Genomic DNA, 15,242 nt, shown 5'->3' with positions numbered 1-15,242 from the left:
TGAGACTCACACAAGGCAGTCCTTTTAACTTTAATCGGAAGAAAGGGGAAATCCTCATATCAGCCGGATTGTTGGTATAGTGATCCCCCGCACATTTGTAGTTCACTACTGGTTAAGTCACCTGTTTGCATTTATAAAAAAAAAACCTATCCTATGTTAATTGAATTTCAATAAAATTCACGCATTTCCGTTGTCTTGTGCTTTTTTTGAAATTCCCAAAAATGGCCCAAGATCGTGCCCTGTCTAAATAGGAGAGTAGGACATTTTGTCCAAGTATGTATGCTGAAGTGGTACATCTCGGCTGAGAGACGAGCTTGTATCTCGGGGAGGTGCTAAGTTTAGACCGGGTTGTTATGGAGAGTCTTTGTCACATGTACCTGGAGTGCTACATACTGTATGCAAGATTTTCTTTACAGTTTCAGGGACAAAGGTAAATTTTGGATGAAAGCAGCTCCTATTATTCATGTTTTGTTCAGTGACAGTTTTGTTGTTACATATTAATACCAAATAGAGAATTTTAAATTTATTAATTTTAAATTGTTGAACATTTAAAATGTTTTATTAAAATGTATTAAGGATTGTGTTTAAAGAGCGACTTTCTCCTAGTTTTGAATGTTGTGATTTCTTTTTTCTTTTTTAAATTCAAGGGTGGAGAATTCAGATCGGATTTTTTTTGGGGGGGTGTGGGGGGCGGGATTTTATTTTAAGCCTATATTGCCCCGGCCCTAATTTATGGTTTAAAATATCAATAAAGGCTATATGTATTTGGGTCAATGAGTTGCAGTCTTTTGGTATTCACAGTGGGGCTTAAATTACTGTACGTGTATCCCCTTTCGTCTCTGACTTGAACATACCGATGCTTTGTGACATTTTCTTGGCCTGTCCACTCATCCCGATAAATTGAACCTTCTCATATATAATTTCGATCCATTTCTTTTGCAGTGACGAATAAGAAGCCCGCCCACGTCACCATCACCAAAGTGAAGCAGTTCCAAGGATCGTCCGGCTTTGTCAAACGCTCACAGTGGACTATCGACCAACTACGGCAGGTCAATGGCATTGACTCCGACAAAGTAAGCCCTGTTAAATTCAATTTGATAGTTTTACGTTCACAAACATTAGTCTTTGAGCAACAAATTCTCACTTATACTCCTGCAAAGGACTCCCCGGAGTTTGACCTGACGTTCGATAACGCCTTGGACCAGTGGATTGCCGGTTCTGCGGGAGAGAAGTGCACCTTTGTCCAGATTCTTCACCACACCTGCCAGCGCTACATCCCCATGCGAAAACCAGAATTTGTCAACTGTCAGTCCAAGCTGCTGGGAGGTGAGACCTTTAAAAAAATAATAATAATAATAGTAAAATTAAAAACACTTGCCACATTTTTACATGTTGTTTTGGCTTCCAGTGCTGCCTGTTTTGAATTATGTATGACGGCAGCCGGCACCTGAAGTGTATGAAAATGCATGCTCTTTTCTTTCGTCTGTTCAAGTGATGGTCAAAACAATTTGTCTATCTAACATTGTTCTAATTATGGATAATAAATTCTGTGATCGTTACGAATTAATTATAACTATAGCCTGCATCTGCATGAACATCTGCTCAGTACAACACAGGTGTCAAAATTGGAGTTCAAAACAGACAGACGGGTAATCCTAAAATATTTTCAAAAATATATAAATCGATGAATTGCTTAAGAATTCTGCTCCTTGCATATTAACGTAAACCCCGCTTTTGGTAGGGGATACGGACCGATCCCTGCTGTGAATAGCTAAAATCTGCGGCTATAGATGCTATTGCCTATAGATGCCACAAGATGCCAGAAGCCTTTTTTTTTTTTTTTTTTTTTAAGACAACACTGGGAAAAAAGTCCTTTGAATTTGGTTAATTTGAACATGTACATTACCACATTTTAATAATATGCAACCAATGTTCATGTTCACATTAACCAAATTCATGGGACTGAATGAAGCTCCTCCCTTGAGTTCAAAATAGTTACTTTCCACCAAGATGCCACCGAATTGAACCAAAGCAATATTTATAAATTAGAAATGGCTTTGGCCTGATCACAAAAACAGCAAATAAGTGAGTTTATCAGGGAATAACGGAGAATTTGCAAATGCACACGAGTCCTCCGGGAAAATTAGTCGTCTCATTATGACACAGACTTGAAAACGGGATTTCAAAACGTATACTTAAAATTTGCACTTAATTTTCCCCAAGGTCAATCAAGAAAATTTTGCCAATGCCCATCCCTACTTGTGTGAATCATTGCAAAACATTAACATGGGAGCTGAAATAAAGCTCTATTCATTCGATTGTTTGTCAAAGAAACCGTTCATTTCCGCCCCTTGAAATAACCTTAATATTATATGCATCAATCTGTGTATAGTCGCAGCGTAGCGATCTGAACCCCAGCAGCCAATTTTGTCATTTCCTGACTGCAAGGATGTAAATAATTTGCTCATAAAGCCAGCAGAGAATGTAGCATCCTGTCCGGATAAATCAGATATTGATTTGTTTACCCTCAACTCTCATCTTTGAGCACTGTTCCGCTTTTGTATTATTCATGGACTTGTTAATAGAAACGCATCTCGCCCTCCCCAAACATGCCGAGTCACTTAACCTTCTCTCCTTGGCAGAAGTAGCGATTCAGATCAGAGTTGCTTGTAATGAGCTCGAGTTTCTTTGTTGCCCAAAGACTACAAGTCGTCGCGAGGTTTTTCAAACAGTGACGCTGTAGCATCGATAAGTCTTTTACTGCTCTAGCAATCATATCGTAGAAAGCTGTGTCGACTGGTACGGATTGAGGGATTAAAGTAAAAAAAAATACTTCACGTCTTTTAATTAACTAATTGTTTTATTTGGGTGGAACCATCAATACTCATTCAGTTGTTGGCTATTTCTTCATAATGTGTTCACACTTTGTTCATGTAAGGGCTTGCATTTGAACAAAGTAGTGTTCACAAAGACACTATAAACAGTCTTACTTTTGACTTCCTTATGTCCACAAATACAGTGGCTATAAAAAGCCTCGCAAAATAAAGTTCAGCTGTTCCAGGTCACATTTCCTGACATCTTTGGTTCATATCTTACAGCACAATACACACTTTTGTTGGTTATTTAACTGTTCAAGAACACAGAAATTGTCATTATGTTAAAGTCAAATAGACCGGACGATTTTGTTGTCATACAGCGACGATATTTGCCACATTAGTTGTTCAAGTAAGAAACTGATTCATCTTGGAATTTCCTAGTCCAAGATCTATGGCTTAAGTGACTTCAAGTTTTGTCAAAGTACTACTGAATTTCTTTCTTGAGGTCAAAGTGCGCTGAGAATCTGATAGGGCTCTCTTGTTTCTTCTTGTGTGTAAATGACGCCAACGTTGCCTTGTGGCAGTAGCCTCGCTGGATGTCCAACATTCCTGTCCACTCCAGTTTAAGTCTCACACCAGTGCAAAACAAAAACCATGAGGCTGCTCAGGTGTGGGACCATAACTGTGGGGGACTCTTACCTGCTGAGACTTCTGTCATTGCCTCACCCCTTTAAAAAATTAGACCGGAATTATGGCGCACAGGCTTTAAGAAGGATAGACTTGGGAGTCTTCGATCCAAATGCGTCAGGGTTTGAAGGCTTCATAAAAGGGGCATTGATCTTACCAGGTGCAAAATATTGGGATGGTGCAAAACATAAAAAGGAGAAAACAATGTTTATACTGCACTTTAGTAGTAGTTGTCACAATTGTATTTATTTATTTTTAAAGGGTTCATTTTAGCGTTCTAACAGGTGCTTAACTACCTCAATCTCCCCTCACCATCCATTTAAGTGTCCCTGTCTCTCATGACCATGCTGTTTTCTTTTTCTTTTTAAGGTTCTTGTTTTTTTAAAGGCTTATTTTAGAGTTGCACTAGGTGCCTTAACGATGTCACCTTCCTCGATCTCCCCTCCTTATCCATTTAAGAGTTCCTGCCTGTCGGAAAGGTTGCACGCACGCACGCACGCGCGTGTGTGTGTGTGTGTGCGTGTGCGCGTGCGTGTGCAACCAACGTGCCTTGTTGTGTCAGATGACTCGTTTCGGCTCACCTCTACAAGACGTACGGTGCACTCCATGCTAAATCAGCCCCTTTTTCATCCGTGACTTTAACATCCACATAAATCCCACTTTCTCTCATGTTTCATCTAATTGCAAGTAATTTAAATTATTTCAGATTAAAAGTGACCGCATACCATTCCTGAACATTTCCAGCCTTCGTACTAAACCGAAAACGTAGTAACCCAAAACTCGACTAATTTCATCCAAAATGTTTTACAATCATCAAAATGGATAATTACTGTCAATATTTCTTCACTACAGAAGTCCAAGCAGTAGATTCAGTCGTTGTCCGTTGCAAAGTGTTTATGAACAGAGTGAGGAAAGATCTGGTTGCTCACCATAGTCATCTCACAAGACGAGGTAAGACATTTGGACTACTGCATTTCCCTCTAAAAGGCGCTGTGCCCCAAATAGTCACTAGGTGCCAAGATCAATACACATTTCCCTCAAATTTATGCCTCCCTGTTCCCATCAGGAATAGACAATTGGTAGTAAGTAGTCACCTTTAATTATCTCACTTCATAGATGCTATCATTCACACACGGTCATTTAAGAGTTAATGATTTGAACTCAGTTGCTAACCAAAACAACAGCTCCTATCAAAGCATGCAAACAGTCTCTCAGATGAATTAAAATCCACTGTATGTTAACGAGTCAAAAACAATTTAGATGATTTGCTTTTCCCGTGGACTAGCACTTCTTTTTTCTTTTTCGGGTTGACAAAAAACACATTCCATCACAAACAAAGGATTGGTAGTAACTGTAATGATCTCAGTTCATCAATACTACTCTTCCCACAAACAAAGAGTTACCTACTGAGCCCATGTGTTGCTGACCAGAACAGCAACCCCAACCGAAGCCCGTAAACAGTCTGGGAGATGAATTATAGTTTGGACACTTGGCACATGTAAATGAGTCAAAGATGAAGACAAATGAGACATTTACTGTTCCGATAGACTGTGGTTGTGGTCAGTCGCAATGTTGTGCGCGTTTGTCTTGGGTAGCTACACAACTTATTTGTTCCGTGTGTTGCTCTTAAGTAGTTATTTTTGTTTAGTGTTAAACTCCTGTTTCCCTTAACATCAATTGTAATATTGTTATAGTATTCCAAAACTGTGTTTTAACAAGGCACGCTCCAGCTGCGATTGAGGAAATCAACACACTTAGCCACTATATGCAGGAATTCAGTAAATATACAACCATTTTTAATTTTTTTTTATTTTAAGGAGACATTGAATACACCTTGCTGCGGTCTCTGAGAGGATAACTGCGAGTGACCTCGGCTGTCTTTTTTTTTTTTTTTTTAAGGCCGACACTGTTGTTAATATAACTGGATGCTCACAGTGAGCGCAAGGTCAAAATCACCCTCACCCCCCCACCGACCTGATATGACTTGTCACTGTCAGCGGGGAGTACAAGCTGGTAAGGATTTCCACTTTAGCCCCCAAAGGTTGTTTGTGAGTTATGTTCACTGTCCCCGGGGCCCCTCACTGCGTGTCGCTGACAAATGCACCCAAAGAAAAATTACATTCCAAAGCGCAGCGCAAGATGGAGTGGTCTTTGATAATCGTTTTCCGCGGTCGCCCGTCTTGCTGCATTGCCTTTGACAAATTCTCTCCAGTCGGGACTGTAATGATGAAAATGATGTTTCTAAACGGGCATCTGTAAAGCTGACGATGATCTTATGAAAGATGCAGTGAGTGCAGCACTTGTGAATGCAGGTATATGATAGGATAGGGAGGTGGCCATGACAGGCATGAAGTGGAGTGCATCACCACCACGTCATACATCGAGTTAAGAAAACGATATGGAGAACCTAATTTGGAACAGGCCCTTCAGGAATATAAAGAAAATGACCACACTATTCAGACCTAAAAGCTGCACAATTTTTTTGAGCGCAGCCAATATTTTCTGGTGAAACTTTCCTCATGAGTCAACAATAATGTGAAAGTTGAATGAAAACGAATGTTTTCTGCTGAAGTATGCCTTGAAGGGTTACTAAACCTCCCAAAATTTAAATCAACAATACATTGTATGTGCCAGCCCTGGTCAAAAGACAGTACTTTGATTAATTTTGCATTTGTGGAATAAAAGTTAGAAAATCATTAATTAATCAATGCAAGGGATAACCAAATCGGAGACCGAAAGTGATGTTGAAGCGCCAGTAGATGTTTACCTGCAACCAGGGCGCTCCATTGAATTTATTCTGTCCCCACGCCATCTATTTTTACACAATAATTAAAGTATTGAAATAACTTGAAAACAAGTCTATTAATGCTCTTGAACGCGGCACTCTTTGAGAAGTGGGGCAAAAATCTACCTCTTCCCTCACTCTGCAAAGCTATACGGTATAATCATCCCCTCAAGTTTGACAGTCTGGATAGTTTTTTTGGGTTAGTTACATTTTAGTAAGTCGGTAATCGCTTGTAATGCTTTGGTGCACTAAACCGTGTCAGCCGCAAATTAATTTCCTTTGATTAAACTGCTTTTAGTCATCTCATTGTTCCACTTACTGCATCATTCATTGCTCTATGACCTTTGAAATAGAGTTTGGCAAGATGAATTCACCACAGTCATTTGTTTTTTGGAAATAGTAAAGGCTTGTTGTCTGGCCCTTGCAAGCTCAGACTGACTTGGATGCCTGGCGCCAGTGGGTATTCGACCATTTTAATCCATGAGAGCGTAGTAAATTAGAGATTTTTTTCCCTCTAATGTATTAAATGTGTGATTTAACATGATTTTGGGGTCTTGTTTTGATAATGTTTGTGCCCAATGGTATATGATGAACGATGCGGTGTTTGGTAACTCAAGTAAAATGGCGTTTTTTTGATTTCCTGAAAAGTTGTCATTTTGGAGATGCAAGGAATTCCGCCTGACAGTGATAAGATGTCTCTTGTTGTTGGTGAATATTCACTAACTCTGTGTGGTTTCCTTAGCTGCCTAATGAACTGGAGCTGGCAAATGCACGTTACATTCCTGCGAATTCGCAATGTTGGGAACGTGAAAGAACCTAAAAATGGCAGCCTTCATAGCACGTACATGAAGGCAGAAGCATAGTTTTAAACTTTTTTTTTTCCCCCAGAATACATCAAAGATTTACTGTAAGTAAACAGCAGCTGGTTAAAAAAAACACATACATTAAGTCATTTGTCAAAAAGTTGTACAATTCTTAGTTCAACCAAAATGTAAATATGGCTCAAAAGTCAACCGTTGTCAAAAAGTAGCACGAGTTTCAGTTCAAGCTAAATTTGCAGGTGAAGTACACCTCAAGTCAGCAGTCAAATCATCAGAATTTTTACAATTTTGTGCTCAACTACACTTTTTCTGGTGAAATCTGTCTCAAACGGAAAAAATAATAATAATCAGGTGGTGGTATAACGTGTATAAACACAAATGTACAGGTTTGAGTTCAACCTAATTATAAAATTGTAAAAGTCCGGTCCAGAGTCTACAGTGCTTCTCAAATCGGCTGGGATAGGCAACAGCTCATCCGCGACTCTAAGGACAAGCAGTATAGAAAATGGATGGATTGACATTCCAAAAATCAGCCTCAAGTCAACAATTAATCATCAAACTACAATTTTGAGTTTGATGATAACCATCGCCCAATAGGAAATTGAATTTGGGAATTATTGAAAACTATCATTTCTGAAGTGCATCTCTCTCAGGACGATGCCATCTCTTAAGCGTCCATGACGGCTTTCATCGCTTCTTCCGCTCGTGAACACGAGTAACCGAAGCTCCCCTGACAATACGCCGCTCGTTAAGGAGATTATTTTGATGGAACCCGTTGAAGTGCAGATAAGCGTGTGCTTGCCAATATTTGAGTGCAGTGATTGTAAAAAGAAGTCTCCCTTCCCTTCGAGCCACCCACACACGAACGTCCTACCCCCCCCCCAGCGTTATCCTTGCACGGCACTGATAAGAGGCTACACTCTGACGTACTTGACCGTGTGCGCTCGGCAACGTAACCATCCTATATGATCGCTCTTGAGCGTTAACGAGGCTGTTTGCAATTTGCCGAGGGCGTCAGATATTCTGCTGTTCATGCAGTGAGGATGTGCTTGTTCTGCCCAGCAACACAGCAGCGGAGCCTGCCATGCCAACTGGGAATCACATTTTACCATAGGAAATCATGGCGCTGGCATGTATCAATGCCCAATCAAATTCTCTATTCAGTCACCCTGTTTTGACTGACAACTAGTCTAGGGTGTAGTCCACCTTTGCTCTGGACTGGGTGCCATTGGTAGTGTTGTGGTTCACGTTGTTGACTTCCATGTACAGTAGCGGACATGGGATCAATTACCACTCAAATACCCATTTTTTTTTTTTTTTTTTTTTTTGTCACCCTGTGATTGACTGACGACAACTCCACCTTTAGTCTGTGGGTGAAAAAGAATCTTAAAATGTTCTATAAAGAATACAATTGTAATAATAGCTTCAATATAATTATTCGTAGATATATTGAAAAACTTTATTTTAATTTTCTTTAAAATGTCATTTTAATTAAAATGACTAAAATGTTAAATGTATTTGAATAAAAAAAAACGAACTTAAATTATTTTTAAAAATGGATTTTTCTTTAATATTTCAACAAAATTAACTTTATATTTTCTTAAAATATATACAGGTACTGTATGTATTTTTAATACAGTTACGATTTGGCAAAAACGCAACAAAATACCCCATAAAAGCCAGAGATAAATTAGATAAGATGCTTGTAACACTGTCGTCACTAAGCTAACACTACCTCGCGATACCATCCATTTCCGCTTCTATGGCAATCGTTTGTACTGTTTCTCTTTGCCAACCATGGTGCCCTTCTGTGGTGGCATCACAACTACAAAAAGCCAAATAAAACATTATAAAAACTTAATTGTGGAGTTAATCATTTAGCTACTCAATGAGCTGAATTCGCTGGAGACTTGCTGGTGGTTTTAGTAGCATAATTCACTCCCACGGACTCCAATCAGCTCCTTCCCACAGCGTCTCCACCCTGCCTCTCTGCAATTACCTTCTCCCCTGGGGGGGAAGCCCACGCCGGTGACGACGCGGGCCTTGGGAGAAACCGGAGCAGCGTGAAGACAAGATGGAGATGTTCTCCCCGGCACACACTTCTGAAGGGTCAGCAGGGTGGGATGATTACGATGATGGGAGTATTACTTGCTGGACTCCCTTGAAGGGATTTCGAGGGATCCGTCTGAAGTGGAATTCAAGAGGAATTGTCTTTTTATTCTCTCCAGACAGGAAGTGGGCAAGAATGCCATTCCTCCTCCGATTAATCACCTCCTCGGAAGGAATACCAGCTGTCCTTGTGTGCTTGCTTCCTGGCTGTCGCGCAACACACGATATGTTGAATGATCGGGAATATTCTCCCGGACGTGTCTTCGTAAAATGAGAGATGACATCCCGGCCGGAACCCGGCAGCTGCAAAGTTGCTGTTCGCGTAGTGCAGTAGCCCGTTGATGTGCTGTAGATGGATGGCTTGTCAAGGCAAAACCCACACTTGGGGCTTCCATGAATATCCCAGGAGCCGCCCTATCCGAGGTCCACTTTTAGCCATACGGTGCTGCACGTTTCAATGTATTACCTTCTTGTTAGGCTATGCTTAAACCTGCACAGGTGCTTTCAAAAAACATGTTTTCCCTAACTCCAGGGTCTAAAAAAATCACAGTCCACACCATCCATCTATGGCATATCTCCTCCAATTATTGTGCCTTTTCCGGAAATGACTTTCTTCAATCTTATGACGATGAGTAACGATCAGTCCAGCATGCAACAGACCTTTTCGCTTCAGTCCAACCCCTACCGGTGACGATAGGTGTGCCTCACCTTGGACTAGTGTGGACACCTATGTGAAGCACTACACTACCAAGCGCCCACAATATATATCAGTAACATTGGGGGGAAAAAAAGTCGTCAAATACCTCTGCATCATTTGTAAATACACCACAACGATTTTATCCCAAGACTGATCATGTCCATTGCTTTTTCTTTTCTCTTCTCCCCGGCGGACATCAGGCAACAGTATACTCCACTCGGCCGCAGACAGCGTGACGAGCGCCGTGCAGAAGGCCAGCCAGGCTCTGAACGAGCGAGGCGAGCGACTGGGCCGGGCCGAGGAGAGGACCGCCGACATGATGAACAGCGCCGAACAGTTTTCCGTCACAGCGCACAAGGTGGGGCCGCACTCGCCTTTGACATGTGCTACAATGCCTGGTTCAGTGGTTTTCAAACTTTTTACAAGTACCACCTCAAAAAATTGTTGGCTCTCCAAGTTCTACCATCATGGCCAACATTAAAATACATTAGCAGAACTGGCCACAGTATTTATTCCTAAAAAGTATACTTTGACTTATGAGTCTTAATTCAAACACTCATCGCAAATCATCTTTCCCCATATAAAGTAATGGAAATGCCATTAATCCATGCAGGGTGCCAAAAAATACCAACAAAAATATTTGTAACGTGTTATTTTTATTTTTTTTTTAAATAGCACTCTACAGTATTGTACTTTATAAAAACACAGTAATTACATACTTAAATAGAATGTTAAGTATTCAATTTGTACATCATGATAATTCAATGGGCAGTGTGCTGCGCATTCTGGTGTGTGATCTTTGAACACCAGGGGGCAGTATAATTCATTCAGACTTACTACATGTAGATTTGATGATGAAACAGAAGAAGACCATATGCCTGTGAATATTGTTGGATGCTTTGTTGTGGTGTGGTTCAATACACAACCGGTAATTCTCTTTGTTTCATGTTTAGTTTGAAAATAAACTGGGAGTGGCAACAAACAGCTTCAAGGAAGCACATCACTTCCGCCATAGCTAGCGCTCATAACTCAAAATTTTATGCTCACAATAAAGTAACACTTTAGTTCCACTGTATTTAATATCATTGTGAGCCACTGCAACGTAATGCACAGTTTGAATATTAACACTGCGCTTAAATACAGGGGGGGGGAAAAACTTAAATTATAATTCAATGATATTGTGTTCTGCTTAAAAGTTAAATACAACTGAATGTTTTGGGGCAGAAAAAAATCCACCGTTTGGAATGTAATGGTTAAATACATTTATTGCGAAGACCCTCACCACATACTGAGTACCCCTAGAGGGAGCCCGCATCCCACCACACTTCAAGAGTCACTGGCCTACATCAATAGTTTAAACTGTAAATATACCACAAACTACGGTCCCAAAACACTTAAATATCATTTCAAGCTCATCTTCCAACATTATTAAGAAATAACTTGGAGATGATGATTTGAAAAATGCACCTGACCTGTGTCTACATGCACATGCAACGAAGACTCCACTAACAAACCCACGCTTCTGTCTGACGCACAAAGCTTGTCTCAGTCGAGGCGTAGCACTTCGACATACTTTCTTGAGACCAATTCCTATTTAGACAGGGCTTTGTTGCCATCTTGTGACATCTTAAAGCATTCAAGAAAGAGCACAAAAATAGCAAATAGGTGAGTATTTTAACAAATAATGGAAGATGGGTTCCAAAAAACCTGTTTTCTGTTTAAATCTTTAAAAAAAAAAAACTTTTTAAATATATATATATATATATATATATATATATATATATATATACACCATAGCTATAATTATTAATATACATATACAAAACTATTCCATTAGGTTATAGTTACGTAGAATACATTATATAAGTACAAGCCGTATATTTTTCTAGCAGCTATAATGATGACCATGACTAACTCACTGCTCCCACATAATGTCTCCCGCTCCAATCATTTACACTTCCTCGCCCTATGTTCATTCCATATCTCTCCCAAGTACATTGCATGATGTTCAATTTAGCTGTTAACACGTAAAATGAGGGGAAATACCCAATTTGCTGTTTGGCTGACTATGATGGTTACACCGCAGTTGTCTGGCTAATATCACTATGCATCACACGCCACCCAGGCAGCCCCTGTTTACACTTTGGCAAGCCTTCATTGATTATATTTGCATTGCGTTTGCTTGAATATTGTCCAGAAGCCATCTGTATGACCTTTTTGCACAGTATGTTTATGTATGGAGCGTCATTAAGGACAGGTGGGTGGTCAGCTTGACAAGCTAAATTAGGGCTGAACCATATGTCCTTAAAGTAAAATCTCAAATTCCCCCCACACCACTACCACCCCCCGCCTCCCCCTATACTTGTAGAAAAAGAGGTCTTGATTTATTCACATTCTGGGTCTTCCTTTATTTTTCCAGATGCAAAACAAGCTTTGAAACTTGCATTAACTTTCGCAGAAATAATAGAAATCCATAGTTTCTTTACAGACCACGTGAAAATGAAATCATATTGTAAATTTAAGCACAATTTTAAACGCTCAACAATTTATAATGCATTTGAAAAGTATTCAATAAAAATGCCATCTCTGCACGTTCCTTGAGGAGTCTTCCCGTCTTGCTAATGGCAGATTGGCCTCCCTGTTACGTGATGCATTTTGAACAGTGGCTGACGCAGAATCTCACTCGTTGGCAGGTGTCACTCATCTCCGCCATCCGCCGCATGAACCATTTAACTCTACGATGATATTTTGACAGTGTATATTCGATCTTTAATACTAGCTTATAGTCACTTAGTCTTCTCGCTTATACAATTCCAATATTGATGAAGAGGTTCTCATCAGGAGCGCTTGTTGCTGTGCGGCACTCTACTGCCCCCATCTGTCTCAGATCAGCGTACTGACCTACACTCCGTGTGTGTGTGTGTCATAGGCTGTGATACTTGCAAAGACGTCGCTGCGACTGACTCGGGCGACGAAATAGACAGGATGTATTTACATTATTGCACAGATGCGTACTTCTAAAACACATGTCTCATTTTATTACAATCAAACAACACAATACACGATTGTGTTGTTGTTTACATGGATTATTGCTCTGTGAGTCAATGACATTTTTTTTCCCCCCTGATCTCTAATCATATACTCCAAACCCCACCCTTACTGTGTTTTCCCTACAGCTTGCCATGAAGCACAAGTGTTAAAACAACCACTGCCAAAACCAACTTGTCTTCGGGAGGGCGCCGGTGGGGGTTTATCACCAATCGCCACTCGCTCTCCAGGACTCTGGATTTGTGTTGCTTTTGAAAAAGACGTTACAATATTTAAGTTAGGGTATTGAAGAAGACAAAGAAGCGGTAAAGTGTTGACTTGGAGTCAGATACCATGCTTCTGTTAACAACCTCTCACACAGACAAGCCATGACTCAAAGACGTGGACCATTTTCTATGACAGTTTTACTTATTTATGTGCGCTCTGGTGGGTGGTAACCACACACACACACACACACACACCAAGAGACATTCCCTTTTTAAAGCCAGTCCCGTTTCCACATTAATAATTAGACAACGCCCTTGGGGGAGAGCCTAAATGAATAATCACCACCGTGCTACAAACGGAGAACATCTGCTCGCTCCAGCTTTGCGATCGATAAATCCACAAGTGACCGTCAGTTTGGGACGCGGCGCGCTTTGAAGTCGGCTATTGTTGTTGTTTAACATTTCACAATATACAAAGCAAGTATTAAAAAAATAAATAAATTGCACATACAGTGGAACTTCCAAGATCGGTTTGATTAAAAAATGAATTGACAAACATTTGGCATCAAGCTAGCAGCTAGCGCGAGAAGTTTACAGTCTACAATTTATCTCAGTGCTGCAAACAGACGGACTCATGCACAATATCAGTCAATAAAGATCCAAATTTTCTTTTGTTAACATAAAATTGTCAAGCCAATAGAAGTTATTTTGACTGTAATCCACCCGCTAATTAAATGTAAAACGTTACAACACACACACAAAACGCTCTACATTTTGATCCTAAACAAATGACTGCTGGCTAGTGAACGGTTAGCACACGAAGCTAATGTAACTAACGTAAATATTTATTCCCGTTTGTTTTGTTTTTCTGTGAGACCGTCCTGCACTTGAAGAACAATGTATTATTTTGCGTATCGGAGAATTTTTGTGTTAGCGGGAGGCCGCCTGCGTCGCCTGGATCCGCTTAGCTTCCATGTGTCAAAAAGCCAAACGTGTCAGTCTTCGCTGGTCCGTGTTGTACAACTGGTGACTCCTTTCTCCTCCGGTTTCACTTCGAATGTCTCGATTCCAGCTCTAACATGGCTGCTGCTTCTGTAACGGTGGTCGCTCATCAAAAGCTATTTTACTGACTTCTGATGTATCTGATTTCAAATGTATTTTCTAATTGACATTTTAATGCACTCTTTCAGCAAAAATTGTTCGTGCTTTCACTTCCTCCGTCTAACGCAACACTTTGGATGTTTGTTTTGAATAATAAAAAGAAATAAGCCTATTCCGTTTCTCGTTTTTGCTTTATTGCTTTGTCCTGTTTATGTTCATATTGATGTATAGTTTGTGAGCCATTAAGTCGTTTTTTTCTTTCTTTTTTTATTTGTATTTCTTTTTTGTATATATCACTCCTCAATTATTATTCGCTGGAGATTGTTCTTTGGCCCCCACATCAGACCCAACAGTAGTTCTTCCACTTTGATGTCTCTAGGGAATTATTATTATTTTTTTTTTAACTTAATAGAAATTATTATCGTTGTGCTTGTGCAATGTATACGGTGCAGGACTGCCCCCGTGTGGTTGACCTTTGCATGTACAAGCCCATACTGTAAAATACATTCAAGCGCGATTCAATGGAAAAACATGCATCTCCACATTTGTTTCATTTTGCATTTATTTTTCATGTTAACTTTTTTTTTTTTTTTTTTTTTTTTTTTTTCTCGCCGGAAGACAGCTCGGATAGGCTCCAGCACGCCCTCATGAGGATAAGCAGTTTGGAAAATGGATGAATGGATTTTATTTCAACACATTTTTTATTTTGGCAAAAAAATATCTTTTATTATTTTTTTATTTTTGATACATTAGAAGGGCATTTTAACATGTATTTCATTTATTTTGAAGAAAAGCGTTTTTTTAACTTTTATATTTTTTAAATTATTATTTTATTTATTTATTTAATTTGACAAAAAATAACTACAAGGACCCGAAGGCGGAAGCTGCCCTCTGATCTACCGGGGTCAACCCTAATATACAGCTGGGGGAGGGCAATAAGTATGCCCACACCCGCTCGGCACCTCTCATTTT

The 15,242-nt window shown here is 39.9% G+C and overlaps 1 protein-coding gene across 6 annotated transcripts in view; it reads left to right on the top strand.

The window, feature by feature from the left end:
* stxbp6 (syntaxin binding protein 6 (amisyn)) overlaps positions 1-14,442 on the top strand; it is a 51,711-nt gene extending 37,269 nt beyond the window's left edge. For 5 of the 6 annotated variants that reach the window (XM_061795660.1, XM_061795657.1, XM_061795658.1 and 2 more), the window contains exons 3-7: positions 943-1,073; positions 1,161-1,326; positions 4,356-4,454; positions 10,116-10,273; positions 13,092-14,442. In XM_061795660.1, coding sequence (XP_061651644.1) covers positions 943-1,073; positions 1,161-1,326; positions 4,356-4,454; positions 10,116-10,273; positions 13,092-13,115 — 578 coding nt within the window. In that variant the 3' untranslated portion in view covers positions 13,116-14,442. The remainder of the gene's footprint in view (positions 1-942; positions 1,074-1,160; positions 1,327-4,355; positions 4,455-10,115; positions 10,274-13,091) is intronic. The other variant, XM_061795663.1, reaches the window with a different exon arrangement.
* The last annotated feature ends 800 nt before the right edge of the window (positions 14,443-15,242 follow it).

The sequence above is a fragment of the Phyllopteryx taeniolatus genome, chromosome 13 (assembly GCF_024500385.1).
Source record: "Phyllopteryx taeniolatus isolate TA_2022b chromosome 13, UOR_Ptae_1.2, whole genome shotgun sequence".
Taxonomy (NCBI): Eukaryota; Metazoa; Chordata; class Actinopteri; order Syngnathiformes; family Syngnathidae; genus Phyllopteryx; species Phyllopteryx taeniolatus.
The sequence above is the reverse complement of the archived record's forward strand: the minus strand, read 5'-3'. Positions and strand labels throughout refer to the sequence as shown.